Consider the following 15036-nt stretch of genomic DNA (forward strand, 5'->3'; position numbering starts at 1 on the left):
TGCCGCCGTGACCGTGAGCGTCGACCGAAAATCAACATCGTGTCGCGTCAAGTTCACTTCGATCGCTCGACATCGGTTCAGTTCGCTTTGTCCTCTCAAAACGCGACCACGCGGTTCGTATAGTGCTCCTCAACCGCGAACACGTCACGAGCCGTTAAAGCCACATTCCGTGGTTCATTCCCAAATGTCCGAGAGTTGTGCCGCGAAAACCAGTCGTTTTCCGCGCTCTCGCGATTAATTACCGAAACCTGTCGTTTCGCTCCCGAGGCCACGCATCCGAAACCCGTCGTTTCCGAGCCGCCGTGCCCTCGTCTCCCTTCCCTTTCATTCCTTCATCATCCACTTCCGTCAAAGGATACTGCGATGATGAAACCCACTCTGTACTGAGTGATCTCCTCAGGGTCTGAGCAGATCTGGACAATTCCACGTCCTTTCCTCTCCCCCCTTGTTAGTGTATCATCTTCTCTATCTCCGTAAAACGCCGGATTTACGACCCGCGCGTCCGCAACGTAAAACGCCGGATTTACGACCCGCGCGTCCGCAATCACACTCGCGTTAATTTCTTTCACTGTGCGTCCTCGTCGGGACGGTCCCGGCATCCCGCTCGGATCGCGGTGACCCTCCGCGATTCGAACGAAACAGTAACGAAAATTTTATTCCCAATCCATTGATATATTCGTTTTTCAAATTGCCTCCTACAGTTTCGCAGATATTTATTATTTATGTCCCCTGCCGTGCGCAATGTCGTGAATAATTTTCCATCACAATTGGCTGAATTCAGACCACGAATGACCTTTCCAATAGGTCATTGTATTCGTCTTGAAATACTGTATCAGAATGTAAGTAAAAAAACATACCGATCCATTTAAAAAAACAAAGATGACCTTCATATCTCCTTGATGCCTCCACCTATCAAAAAACTAGTAACTTCGGATGATCAGCCCCTCGATACCAAATAATTTTGGCCTGATGCATTTTTCCTATCACCAATAGCAGCCAAGTTATTCAGGTGGCCGGTTTTAAGTACATCACCCTGTATATTGCAAAAATAATTGTTTTTCACTTACAAATATAACTAACGTTGGCTCATAATGCAATATCGTACGATACGACTCAATTTAGTATTGCGAGGTGACTCAAGGGGCACGACTTTGCGCACAACAGGGGACATAATAATAAAATCTGCGAAACTGTAGGAGGCAATTTGGAAAACAAATATATCAATGGATTCGGAATAAACTTATCGTTATTCTATCGTATAAACTTCCATGCCTTTCCTTGTAAGACGAAAATCAAGAATGACGAAATTACGTTCGAGGTTTCATTTCCGACTTATTAATTGTTACAAATACGTGTCAAATATGTCTGACCGCGGCGGGTTATGCTACTCAAACAGCCGTTGTTCAGCTGATATACGGGTTTGGTCGATGACCGTCAGTGCTGTAGCACATAGAATGACCCACTTTAGTCCAGTCGAATTAGAGTTTTTTCAATAAATAACTTTAAGTAGCTATGTTTTTACATGAAAATGTTCGGAAAGTCATTAGAAATGAAATGTATACGTTTGAAACTCATGAAAAGTTGGGGAACATTGTTAAAAGAATTTGAAAAGATTTGAGAAACATGTTTCTCGCTTGCAGATGGAAATGTAAAGATTTTAGAGAAAAAGAGGTCAAATAAAAAATTTAGATATTAGAAATACCTACAAACTGAGATATAGTACGTTAAAATCGGTCCACACGTTAAGTTGCAAAAGAAATAAAACTTTCGAAATGGGATGTTTTCAATTGTTTAATACTCGAAGGGATTTGACCATAGAGATTTGACATTTTAAGAGAATATGGTCATTACGGCTAAGAAATGTGGCAAATTTCAGCATTCAATATTTATTCGTTTTTACAAAAAGTCATTTACTTATCCGAAAAGCGTCCTCGGAAAAGTTAATTTCTACATCTTTGGCAAGTCGGACAGCAACCAGAGGGTGTATTTTTTACAACTGGAGAGTTGTACTATCATGTATACATCCAGATGAAGTGAATTTTTTAAATTAAACCACGTAAATATGGTTCCAAAGTATGGGTATCTTTTTTTCTCGTAAACAATTTGAATATCTTCTTCAATTTCAACTGTATCGAATTGCTGTATAGGCCATTCGATAACTGCTATGTTTATACACATTTTAAAATAAAATATTTCACTCTATATTAACTAAGAGCAGAGATAATTTTTTTTTAAATCACTGTAGCGTCACTTGTCAACATTAAGAGTTCAAATTAGGACGAAATCTGGAGGAAGAGTTGAATTATCTGTTATTTAATTTTCGAATTAATCCATTCAGATACTTCTCTGATATAGATCAACAAAGTACCGGTATGCGAATGAGACAGCGCACGGGAGCAGAGTGGTGAGAGCTGGCCGTGCCAATGAGCTCGAGACCCCGAAACTGATCTCGTGCGTTCTATTGTATTTGGCGCAGTCAGACAAATTTAGGTTTTCTCTCCAACAAATGACCGTAGAACGATGATTTTTTTAATTTGGGGTAGCTCGACGAGGTATTAACAAATAGCGTGGTCAATTTTTAAAAAAGTTAATGTAAACCCAAAATTTTTACTTCTTTGATTTTTTATATATTATTTTTTATATGTAAGTTGTAAAAAACGAGTTCTGTTCTTCAATTTAAAAAATGTGTAACTTTCAGATTTATCTGTTTTATTGCGAATCCTTCTCATCAATATTATTTATATTATTCAAAATAGCATACATGAATAAGCGACGAATTAAGTAATTGTGACAAAGTCAGCAATAACTTGAGTAAATGCAAATTTAATTTTAGATCAATGTGTGCTTAATTTTGGTTGCATTTGTAAGGATCGCGTAACGGTACGGCGATTAAGTGCGAGCATTGCGCGATCTAAGGGCAGGTCCAAGTCTGTGCAACGCGCATTGCAGAACACACTTGAAAGGGTCGATTTTAATGGCTCGACGCGCAGCTGACGACTCATAAAATTAAATAAAAATAAAATTAAATTTATATTTACTTAAGCTATTGCTGACTTTGTCACAATTACTTAATTCGTGGCTTATTCATGTATGCTATTTTGAATAATATAAATAATATTGATGAGAAGGATTTGCAATAAAACAGATAAATCTGAAACTTGCACATTTTTTAAATTGAAAGAACAGAACTTGTTTTATACAACTTACATGTGTAGGTCGCATATATATTCAGCATTTAAACACCAACTATGCTTAATAGACGAAACGAATCAATTTAAAATATAAAAAAATCAAAGAAGTAAAAATGTTGGGTTTACATTAACCTTTTTTAAAAATTGGCCACGCTATTGGTTAATACCTCGTCGAGCTAACCCAAATTAAAAAAAATCATCGTTCTACGGTCATTTGTTGCAGAGAAACCCTAAATTTTTTCGATTGCGCCAGATATCTCGACACCATTCTGCAGCTCTCCCCACTCCGCTCCCGTGCGCTGTCTCATTCGCATACCGGTACTTTGTTGATCTCTATCAGAGAAGTCTCTGAATGAATTAATTCGAAAATTAAATAACAGATAATTCAACTCTTCCTACAGACTTCGTTCAAATTTTAACTCTTAATGTTGCAAAGTGACGCTACAGTGACTTAAAAAAAAATTATCTCGGCTCTTAGTTTATATAGAGTGAAATATTTTATTTTAAAATGTGTATAAACATAGCAGTTATCGAATGGCCTATACAGCAATTCGATACAGTCGAAATTGAAGAAGATATTCAAATTGATTACGAGAAAAAAAGATACCCATACTTTGGAACCATATTTACGTGGTTTAATTTAAAAAACTCACATCATCTGGATGTGTACATGATAGTACAACTCTCCAGTTATAAAAAATACACCCTCTGGTTGCTGTCCGACTTGCCAAAGATGTAGAAATTAACTTTCCGAGCACGCTTTTCGGATAAGTAAATGACTTTTTGTAAAAACGAATAAATATCTTAAAATGTCAAATCTCTATGGTCAAATCCCTTCGAGTATTAAACCATTGAAAACATCCCATTCCGACAGTTTTATTTCTTTTGCAACTTAATGTTTGGACCGATTTTAACGTACTATATCTCAGTTTGTAGGTATTTCTAATATCTAAATTTTCTATTTGACCTCTTTTTCTCTAAAATCTTTATATTTCCTTCTGCAAGCGAAAAACATGTTTCTCTAATCTTTTCGCATTCTTTTAACAATGTTCCCCAAATTTTCATGAGTCTCAAACGTATACATTTCATTTCTAATGACTTTCCGAACATTTTCATGTAAAAACATAGCTATTGAAAGTTATTTTTTATGGTAACATACGTCATTTCGTACTATTGCAAGAATTTTTTCTAAAGCTGTCTGTAATATCCAATGTCCAATACGAATCGTAGGATCACATTAAACCTATCTACTCGCTAAAATCCACAAGGGCTTATCAAGAACCTCCCTATAGGATTGTCAAGGAAAGAGGGTGAATGCGTTTTTATACAAATTCGCCTGTAACTATCACCCAGACGCGCGCACACAAGAACCACAATTTTCCCTTCCGCGAATGTTCTATTACGTCCCAGCCACCGCGCGTCATTCAAACTTTGAATGTATTATACAGGCATATAAACATAAACACAACGCTACGGAAACACGCAGAAGCACATTGTACTAAACAGAAATGCGAAATCACGTAGAAAAACTTTACAACTATCCATACAAAACAGTCAACTACAAAGCATAAACACACTCACAATACATGTTTCAAATGCGGATCTCTTTCTTCTATATACAATCGTATATGATTGCACAAAGATAAGAAAAACAGTAGGTTTACGTTTGAAAAAAACATTAATTTTGAATTAAAAATTCAAGAAGAGTTATTCAATATATGTATTAAATTATCTAGTCTTTAAACTTTAAATGAAGGACTTCTCGAAATATTGGTTTAAAGTTCGATTTTTGACAAAAATGTCACTCGTTTTTTACCAGTAAAAAGAAAAATATCCATCTACAAAAATGTCCTTCATTCAAAGATTAGATAGTTTAATATAATAAAGAAATCTTTTTAAATTTTGAATTTCTGATGATTTAGTACCGAGCAGCAATGGTCACCGCAAAACACCTTTTTTTTAAAGGACCTCCGAAACATCGGCCACAACTATGTTATTCATACATATCTTTATATCCCAAAATTCTGAGATACTTTCTAAAATACATTATTTCAAATACGACAATATTTTTTTAAAAAGGTGTTACAGTTCTTGAGAAAAAAATGTCGAATAATTACTCACTATTTCGGTCTCCGGACTAGACATAACCTCTTAATATAAAAAATTAACAATTTTGGAAAAGTGATATTTTTCAGGAAGTCTATTTTTTTGACAAAAACTGTACGTGGTAGGAAAATTGTGATTGCAGAACTGTATGCAGCACACCAATATCTATACAATGCACTTATTTTGTCCTGAATAGGGGTTTTAAAATTATTTAAAAAAAAATTGTTTAAAATCTTCAGTGTCTTCTATTTCATTTATTTATTACAAGTCTGTACTTAATAACTACCTAAGGCCAAGAATTGTTGTTGGATCTTTGGAGAGCTTATTAGTGGAGAACCATCCTGTGCTTGGTAAATGCCGGTAACCACAAAGAAATTAGAGTACTTGGACGACCCCACGGGTTGACCACATGTAATTACTTAGAGAAGCGTGTGACAGTTACAAATGACACAGTGCTTGATTAATATCGATAGCTACTAGGAAATTGGGAATCGTGAACGCCTCAACTGGAGAATCTAGTAGACAACCATTTAGGATTAAAGTTTCGTAACTTAACAAGTTACCATCAAATTTGTAAGTAAACACTTCAACATAAATATTATGTGTTCTTCTAAATCGTCTTTTAACAATTTAAGAAATTTGTAAACAAGTCATGATACTTTCATTTTGATTGAATGTGACCAATCTTCCTATTCTTACATTCCTGTTGAATTATCAACTATTAAAACGAATATACAGGATGCATGCGTTCAAATTCAAGACTCCGATATGCAACATTAGATGCATACTGTTGTGACGTTTGAAGCCACGAAGCTGGCTTCGCGTTATAACTGAAGATGCCTCTGACTTCGAGGATCGATTTGTGGATCGGTCAGTCAACCGCGGATATTTATAAAGAGAGTCTCCGAAATGACATGAAAAAGAACGAATGTACTACATTTAACTTTGTGGTGGAACACCACAGCGTAACAATATGTATGCATGTATATGCAATAATTCATACATATTAAGTCCAATTCTTGAAACTCCAATAATCTTATTCGAAAATGTTATTTTCAATAAAAGATTATCATGAAACCATTTATTAGTTATGTGTTAATAGAAACTAAACACTTATGAAGATACGTGTTACAAAATATTACCGCACGCACCAAAGTTTAACCTGTGTTTTATATGTTTATTTTCTAAATAGATTGTATGTCTATAAAATTATACTATGTTTATTCTTACCTGTGCAAGTACTCCTTTTGAATTGGAAGTATATGCTGTTAGAACGCTATTATCACCTGGAGTGATGTCTTTTTCTTCCTTCTGCGCGTTATTATTTTCAATGTCTTCACAAACATTCTCGACTTCAGTCACTTTAGCATAATTGACACTGTGGTAACCCAACATCGAATGATGCTCTTCACTAATGTAACGTTAACATGTAAATATATTAAATTTCACAAACAATATGGTAAATAACAATAGTTACATATTCCTATTCTTTTTTCTACCAAGGGAACATCCCGAATCGCCGATTTTGATAAAACTCTGTGAGATTGTAGTTCTCATAAAAATATTTGACATGTATTTTGTTTTAGCTGCTCTTATCCACGTAGAAGGAGTGAAAAAATCCACAAACGTAGGAGTTTGAACTTTATTCGGTTGAGTATATCGGAAACTATTAGAGATATCAAGACGGTATAAATTGTAACATTGCGTTTTTTCTTTATAAGAAATCCGGCTATAGGATTAGATTTCAAAATAATCATTTGTTTAAACAATACATTTAAAAAATAGCACTTGTTAACTTTTCTGGTGAAAACTTCATTCATTTTCTTATACATTTGTATTTATGAAAACAATATGGCCAAATATAAAATATTGATAAACTGGAATTTGGATTTCCAACGAAATTTTGAATTTTGAATTCAACAAGGATTTTAACCAACTTATTAAATATTCAAAGTAACTTTAATTCATCTGTCTATTTAATAAAGGTGTTACAATCGTGAATTGGTCGAGCATCGCTTGTTCGTTACCACCTTACTTATGTACCTCTTACGCCGACTTACGGTAGTGATTGAAGACTTACGGCAGTAATTTGAACCATTTGAGGATTTAACTATTGAGTAATCTAAAAATCCTAAAAGTGTACTATCTGTTCGATTATACGCATTCAAGTACTCTACCTTACCGAAAATGCGAAAAAACTTCAAATATAATAACATTTTTAATAATGCAGAAATCAAAATTCCAGTTTATCCGTATACTATATTTAAGGATATAGTTTTCAAATAGAAATGGATTAACATTTGACCAGGAAGATTAACAAAAAGTGCTATTTTTTAAATGTATTGTTTAAACAAATGCATTATTCTGGGATCCAACCATATAGCTGGATTCCTTATCAAAAAACGTAAAATAGTGCAATTCAAACCGTTCTTATATCTCTAATAGTTTCCGAAATATTCGACTGAATACAATTCACTCTCCTAATTTGAGGGCTGTTTTCACTCTTTCAACGTAGATAAAAGTAGCTAAAACAAAATACGTGTCGAATAATTTTATGAAAACTCCAATACACATAGAGTTTCATCAAAATCGATTAAATTATGACGTAGTACACACCTAGTTGTTTAATGCTTGTACAAAGTTTAACGAAAAATTGTATTTCTTTAATGTTATGATTGTGTGCTAATTACGATCAGAGTATACATATACTCGAGAATAGGGTATATAATACACATTATCATAAGAAATTTCCACTATGATAAATTGCTCGTACAGTGTGGGTGAATGAAGACGTAATAATAGATTAATTCCATAAAATTCGAGAAATTCTGAATGATTATGGGCGTCTGTATATGAAATATATACGAAACTCGTAAGTATAGATGAAGAATAAAATATATAATCGACAAAGGTTCAATTTACTTCACTAAAAAATTGTAGGTACGTCATTGCAAAGAAAAATGAATGCACCTGCATACATACGTCTACATTAATTGATTTACAAATTAAAACGAATTTAGAAAGAGAAAATTAACACAAGCGAACATATGTTATCATCAACCTACCACATTTTAAAATAAAACATTTTAAATGGAGGTCTACTAAACAAAAGATCATCTTACTATTAGTATCTTCTGGTAAACTGTTGTCTCAAAAAATGTGTAGGGAGAGATAGACAATTGCAAGAGGTGAACACGCCACAGCAGAAAATTCGGTAAAACTTACATTTGGGGCAAGTAGCTCCGATGACCTTGACCTTGACATATGTTGTCAAGTACACTCTCCTCAGTAAATCCGAAAAGGTTTTAGACATCGTTCATTATTTCTTAAGGAGGGAGACTCCTTTGGGGCCAACTCCGAATCGATCGAAGCGCGGATGTAAACAATCGGACGCCAGCGGAAACACAAAATCGATATTTGGGACGGCTTGATAATACGAGATCTAGCGGCAGTACCCACAAATAAATTTTGTTCCCCGTTACCATCAAGCTGGGTTTGTGTATTTCCTACGCGAAGACAGTGTTGCCGGACAGTATCGTTTTTCTGACGCTGTTGCCTCATGTCCCGCATGCAATTCTACCTGTGAGGAGAACGATGGAATAGCTACGGCCTACGGCTCGTGGCGAGATTTCGATTCTCGCCGAACGTCCAAGGCCAGCGACCGACCCATCGGCATACAATGTAAACAGACGTAGATGAGATAAGGAATGACGCACGAATGAAAATTTAAACTTTTACAATTTGCAATATATTTTAATGAAAATGTCATGAATGAATTGAAGAAATTCTCCCGATTAAAATGCGTCCAAATTCGAGTGTAATTGGACAATTGTTACTCATACGTAATGTTGCGGATGAAAATGATATATTATTGAAAATAATCCGAATGATGTCGTATTTGGACTCATTTCCACCGACAGAATCTCCTCAGTTCATTCGTGACACTTTAATGAATGTATACTGAAAACTATAAAAGATTAAATTTGCATTCATGCGTTTCATTCCTTATCTGTTTACATTGTATTTCGATCGTCAGTCGCTGGCCTCTCGCCCGGCGCTCAACAGCCCATTTATTCCTGCTGGCCAAAGTTAGTCGAAGGAACAGTCAAGCGACAATGTTCTTTAGCTAACGATGAGCTGAGGCAGACAAAAAAGTTTAAAAAGCCGCAAATCGATGTGATTCATATTGCACTATCCAAAATTCTATGCTGCTTATTTATTCACGGTATATTACAGTCTAGTCTGTATATACGAACTAAAATATGATTTGCAATATGAAACTGCCCGCGCGAGAGCGGGTACGTCAGCTAGTTATCCATAAAATGATTTGAATGTTTATGAGAAGTTAAAGATTAGTCTAGATAATTAAGTTTTAATGATTTAATTGTAATTAGTTGTTTCACAATGTACAGGGAAATGTTTGACAAAACACGCACAAAAATAGTAACAGACACTTTTTTCAACTTTTTTATCTTAGCCTATAATGAACATTCGAAATATGCCTCTTGTAGACTTATATATCTAAGAAAAAGAAAAGTGAAGCTGCGATGTTACAGTTTCCTTATTGCCATGACTAAGTATATCATTACTATCTATGTATATATATCAATAATACTGCTTAATAACAATAGTGAAATCGAAAGCTGGTTTTATGACCATTCTAGTCGACGTTCAACGAAACAGTATTCCTGTCTCTTCGTTTTCGATCGACACCCGATGGTGACTTTCAGAGTGACCTAGGTCAGGCCACCATTATCGGGCCCAGTCATAACAAAATTCGTCGGTCAAAGCAAAGAAGCTACGAGCACCGAAGTAGTAAAAAATCTTCAGGTTTATAAGTCGAAAGTACGAGTTTTTTAGTTTTGTAACTTATTTGTAACTCTAACTTGTAAGTCTAACCACTTTTAATAGTTTGTAACTTATACCCTGCAATTTTCAGCGTGTATGTATCTTAATTAAGTGTATAAGAGGTATTTGTTAAATTTTCACTATAGGATCAGAAAAAAAATGAAAAAAGAACTTCTTAATATTTTTACTATTTTCTTCGCTATTCCAACAATTGTAATGTTTTCGAAATAACGAAAACATGTCATCTAATAAGTTAATCCTTCTAGCTTCTCAAAAAAACTCAAGTCGTTTGGTCCAATTTTTAAAACAAAATACGTACTGGAACAGGTGCAGACGCAGCGAAGATGATACGCTAAGTACGCATGCGACAGCAATCAGTTGTTAGTACAAAATCTATCTCCGCTGGGCGACGAATGAAAGATTGACAGAGCGTATGCGATTAATTGTGTTCCTTTTGTGTCTCTTTTATGAAATATTTGTGTAAGTATATAACACCTGCGTCAATTATGTCAATAAAAAATAAATAAATATCATTTCCAACAAGAGATTTGTATAGTATTCCATGTTTTTCGTATGTGGAATACCCGGAATATATATTGTGCCATTTTTACAATTTGTTTCTCGAGAATATCATGTCAAGTATCTCGTATGTAATTTCATTAATTAAAAAAATAAGCATCATTGCAAGTACGAATAAGAAGGTTCATCCTTGCACACATTAGTACGTATTGTTTAATTCTCGGATTTCTTTCCCTCGCGTCGTTCTTTTCCTACGTTCCGCGAGAATCGAAATCTCGCCACGAGCCGTAGGCCGTAGCTGTTCCATCGTTCTCCTGACGGGCAGAATTGTCGAATGGCAACAGCGTAACAAAACAATCGATACGATCCACCACGTGTTGCGAGGTTACATTTACCGACTCCCTCTGTTTTATCGATGCTCGTGGTAACGCAGGCCAAAGTGACTGACAAATACCATAAACGTCTCTATCGGAGAATCCTTGAACTATACCACTGTTTACTTCTGTGTCTGGATGCGTCGAATCGTAAATTCCAACTTCTGCGTTCCAGAAGTGATACAGTGACAAAAATTGGATTTCTACGATAGTGTGATAGTGGTGTGCAGGGTGGTCTGGTCTGCGTTTGACGAGAAAACCATTAAATCGTGAGATATTTGACAAAATGTGACTTGTGCAGCCATCTTGTGTGTTTTCATCGGCGTCTGTCACAATCGCACACTTTCTAAAATTCTAATTCTTTCAATTAAAATGTGTTTATTGGTGTTTATACGGACCAGACCACCCTGTAGGGAAGTCTACCCGTGAAAAGTTCATTTGTGCAATTGTTCAGACAGAAGTTGGAATTTACGAAATCGATTGTTTCTCTTGCACATCGCATATACATACACGGTTCCCGTTGATTGTGTGAGTGCACGGACACAGCGCACGCTCCACTGAGTCTCCCCCCTTAAACAGTTATTAATTTGTAAATGTATGAGATTTTTCAAGCGAATTTCACTCTAGCAAGGATGAATTTGGGAAAGTTTACATAACGCAATGTGAGGATATACAGAGTATTGGAATTTGGTTATCAAAATAACACCACCCAACCTCTCAGCAGAACGAAAAATATATATTTGTAAAAAAAAAATACAAACAGCGTCAATTAACATAGTCTACACGTGACACGCACCATAGAACATTGTAACGAACGACGACGCGACGAAGAAGAAGAAGGAAAAGAAGTAAAGCACGTGAAAAAGTAGCGAGTCGTCGGTGCGTGTCGATGTAGACTGTAACGTCGCATAGCGACGCACCAAACGAACTATATACCCCCATAACCTTGTTATGGGTAACTTCAACAAAGAGCTTGTATGTACCGTCGGTTACGGTGGTCGATTTAAAAAAAAACTAACCCAAAGCTACCCAGTACCAATTATCCAGCTGTCCAGGAATTAATACTCTCATGAGTTAGGTTTGGGTTAGGTTGGATCGATATTGCAGGGCTGTTGAGATAGCTACCGGCGTTATGAGCCACAGCTGGGCCTTGGGGGGGAAATCGCACTTCCCCTCTCCCGGGAGATCGTGTACTACTACTACTACTACTACTACTACTACTAGGTTGGATCGAGGGCGGCAGATTTAGGGGATTCTTCCACCCCGGGATGGTGGAAGGATGTCCAGATAGATCCGAGAGTAATTAAGCATGTTGTCGTTGCTCGGAGAAGTCTGGAAGCCCCGAAAATCACACCCTCTCGCCTCCACGTGGTGCCGCCTGGGATCCCGTCGGGAGAATCGACTCCTGACGGGATGCGAAAGAGAGGGTGACCTTCATCGAGTATGTTCACAAGAGTGTGTTTCTTTGTACTAGGGAAAACATCGGATCGGAGATAGGCGGAAATGGAGGGAGGACACTGACTACGGGAGGAAAGGAGAAGGAGCACTGGACAGGCGGGGAGCGGCCGAACACGGAGGAATGGAGATGGAGTAAGGGTAAGCCAAAAATTGCCCAAGTACACAGATATAGGACGTGAATCCGGCCTCATAAGAGGATGGCACGCAAGGGATACGGATTGGGAATAGAGAGAGTGGGACTAATGTTTGTCTCGAAGCTCGATCTATGTAGACCGTCCGTGAAGAGGAAGGGTGTAGGGCGGGAGGATTCGGTGACTCCTACCCAGGCACAATACTCCCTCTCAGTCCCCCCCTGAACCCGGGAGGTCAACCGGATCATCCTCCGGGAATCCTCAAAGGTGACGGGATAGGATGCCATAGGATTCATGTCCAAAAAAAGTAGACTCTAACGTGGATCCAGCCCGTACGTGCGGGGTGTTGGGATACGAGTCGGGAGGGTAAAAGCAGACAGGGGGTTGTAAGCCTGCCGACGTGCTTCCCGAAGACCACTCGTGAAGAGGCAACACGGGGGAAAAGACAGATGGGGAACCCTGTCAACTCCAGCCGCATTTCGCCTCTCAGTCCCCGCCGTGACCCCAGGACGACGGAAAACTCTTTCTTAGAGCCAGTACCCTCCACGGGAAGTCACGGTGACAAAGCACAGGATCCGCGGAGGACAACGGACCGGGTGGGTTCCGGGAGGTAGCCTGGGAGTGGCAAGGGCCCGGAACCCGAGGACCGTCCGTGGAATGGGGAGGTAGAGGTATCCGTCTATGGGCGGTATACCAGACGCATATTCCCCCTTCGTCCTCGTCTTAACATAAGATAGGAATTGGGGAGTCCGATCGCGGACGTTAGCACGGGCATGCGTACACCGAACGCACACACAAACACCGGCTCGTGATGACGTTCCGCGGGCAAAGGACACCGATACCGGTTAGTTTACGGGGTAGCGGTTAAGGACGCGCGGTCACACACTGGTTTTTGGTGGTCTTCCGAACGGGCGCCATAGAAACAGAGACAGGACACCAATCACCAGGATCGCTCAATCGGGCCCGAGGGAAGGTGGGTTATGGGACGTTCCATGGTGTATAACTCTTCGGAGGCCTGGTCGTCCCGCTTGATTAGTTTTTACGCGACGGGGCCCGATTGCGATACCGGATAGCGGGGCGTATACTGGCGAACCGAGTCCCGGAAGCATGAAGAGCATGTCTTTGCGGGACAACGGCCCAACGAGCCCCGCGGATATCGTAATCCGGAAGGCAGTTCCTTACGAACGAAGCGCCGGACGTAAGGTATGGCATTACCGAAAACAGGCCTCACGTGCCGGTAAACAACCGTGACCCCGGAACACATATGTCGACGGGTCACGGGGGCGTTTGGCACACGCTGCAACGATCCGTGGTACGCCGGAGAGAGAGAGCGTCGACCATTAGGGAGGGGCGAGTTTCGCGACCCAGAACGCGAACGCTGGTCCCTGATGAAACTGATATTTACTCTTCGGAGAAATTTCGGCGAAGTCCGGTGGGCTACCGTCTCGCGTCGCGTTCCTTGCAGACTCTAGGGAGGGGGGAGGGCGCGATCTACTCTACCTCGTTTTCCACTGTATTAAATTCACATACCCAGCTTTAGAATTTAGACTAGATTCACATTGGCGGTGGATTCATTTATGGTCCACCGCGGCTCCCAGGGGAGGTGATCGCCGAACCCGACCACGTCTCTCCTTGAGGTCGGCTAGAACGGCCTCCCCATGTATCTCTGTTGGAGTCCCGGGACTCCCTCCCTGTCCTTGTGGGGGGTGGTAGATTTGTGAGGGGTACCAGAGGAGGGGGGGCTCCTGAACTATTCGGGACATAGGTAGGTAGAGCAATAGGGGGTTGAAACAGGCGACACAGCTCGGGGACACGAGGGCTGGAAGGGTCTCGTCCGGGCACGTCGCCTGGGCGAGAACTCCGATGGAGCTGATGTTCCACCAACACCCGGGCGAGCTTGCTCGTCCGGTGCGGGGAATTTCGGCGAAGTTGGGGGCTCGACCGGCTCAAAGTCCACTCACCGCACCTCCACGTGGGGTCCCCGGGTCTCCGCCTCAGTAGCTGGAACCGCTTTGCGGGCACCAGATTGCTGAGTGCGGAGGGCGAACGCGGTGAGCTGGCGCACGATGGGGAGGACTCCATTCTCAACCAACATGATGATGATGGACAAGAACAAAGAGAAGGACGTTACTGCTCGAGGGGTGCTCGGAGCCCCAGGGGCCGGCGCGGGTGCGGTTGTTGAGCGGGCCGCACCCGTGTCGTCATCTGACGACCTTGAGGACCGGTTGGTGAGCACCCAGGCCACCGGATCCCTACTTGCTACTGGGGATGGGATCAGGAGGAATAAAACTATTATTATGAACAGCACAACGATAGAGAGTATGGTTACTGCTCCAGGGGATCTCGGTGCCCCAGGAGCCGGTGCAGGTGTGGTGGTAAAGCAGGCCACACCTGCGTCATTATCCGACG

At 39.7% G+C, this 15036-nt stretch overlaps 1 protein-coding gene across 1 annotated transcript in view; it reads right to left on the reverse strand.

Annotated features, from left to right (window-relative positions):
• Nucleotides 1-14722, reverse strand: part of LOC107187312 (facilitated trehalose transporter Tret1-like) — a gene marked incomplete at its 3' end in the record, with an annotated part of 55402 nt that extends 40680 nt beyond the window's left edge. The window contains exons 1-2 of the mRNA XM_015575384.1: nucleotides 14589-14722; nucleotides 6528-6708 (exon numbers count right to left, since the gene is read on the reverse strand). Coding sequence (XP_015430870.1) covers nucleotides 6528-6708; nucleotides 14589-14722 — 315 coding nt within the window. The remainder of the gene's footprint in view (nucleotides 1-6527; nucleotides 6709-14588) is intronic.
• Between the last annotated feature and the right edge of the window lie 314 nt (nucleotides 14723-15036).

The sequence above is a fragment of the Dufourea novaeangliae genome, unplaced genomic scaffold (assembly GCF_001272555.1).
Source record: "Dufourea novaeangliae isolate 0120121106 unplaced genomic scaffold, ASM127255v1 scaffold114, whole genome shotgun sequence".
In the NCBI taxonomy this organism is placed as follows: Eukaryota; Metazoa; Arthropoda; class Insecta; order Hymenoptera; family Halictidae; genus Dufourea; species Dufourea novaeangliae.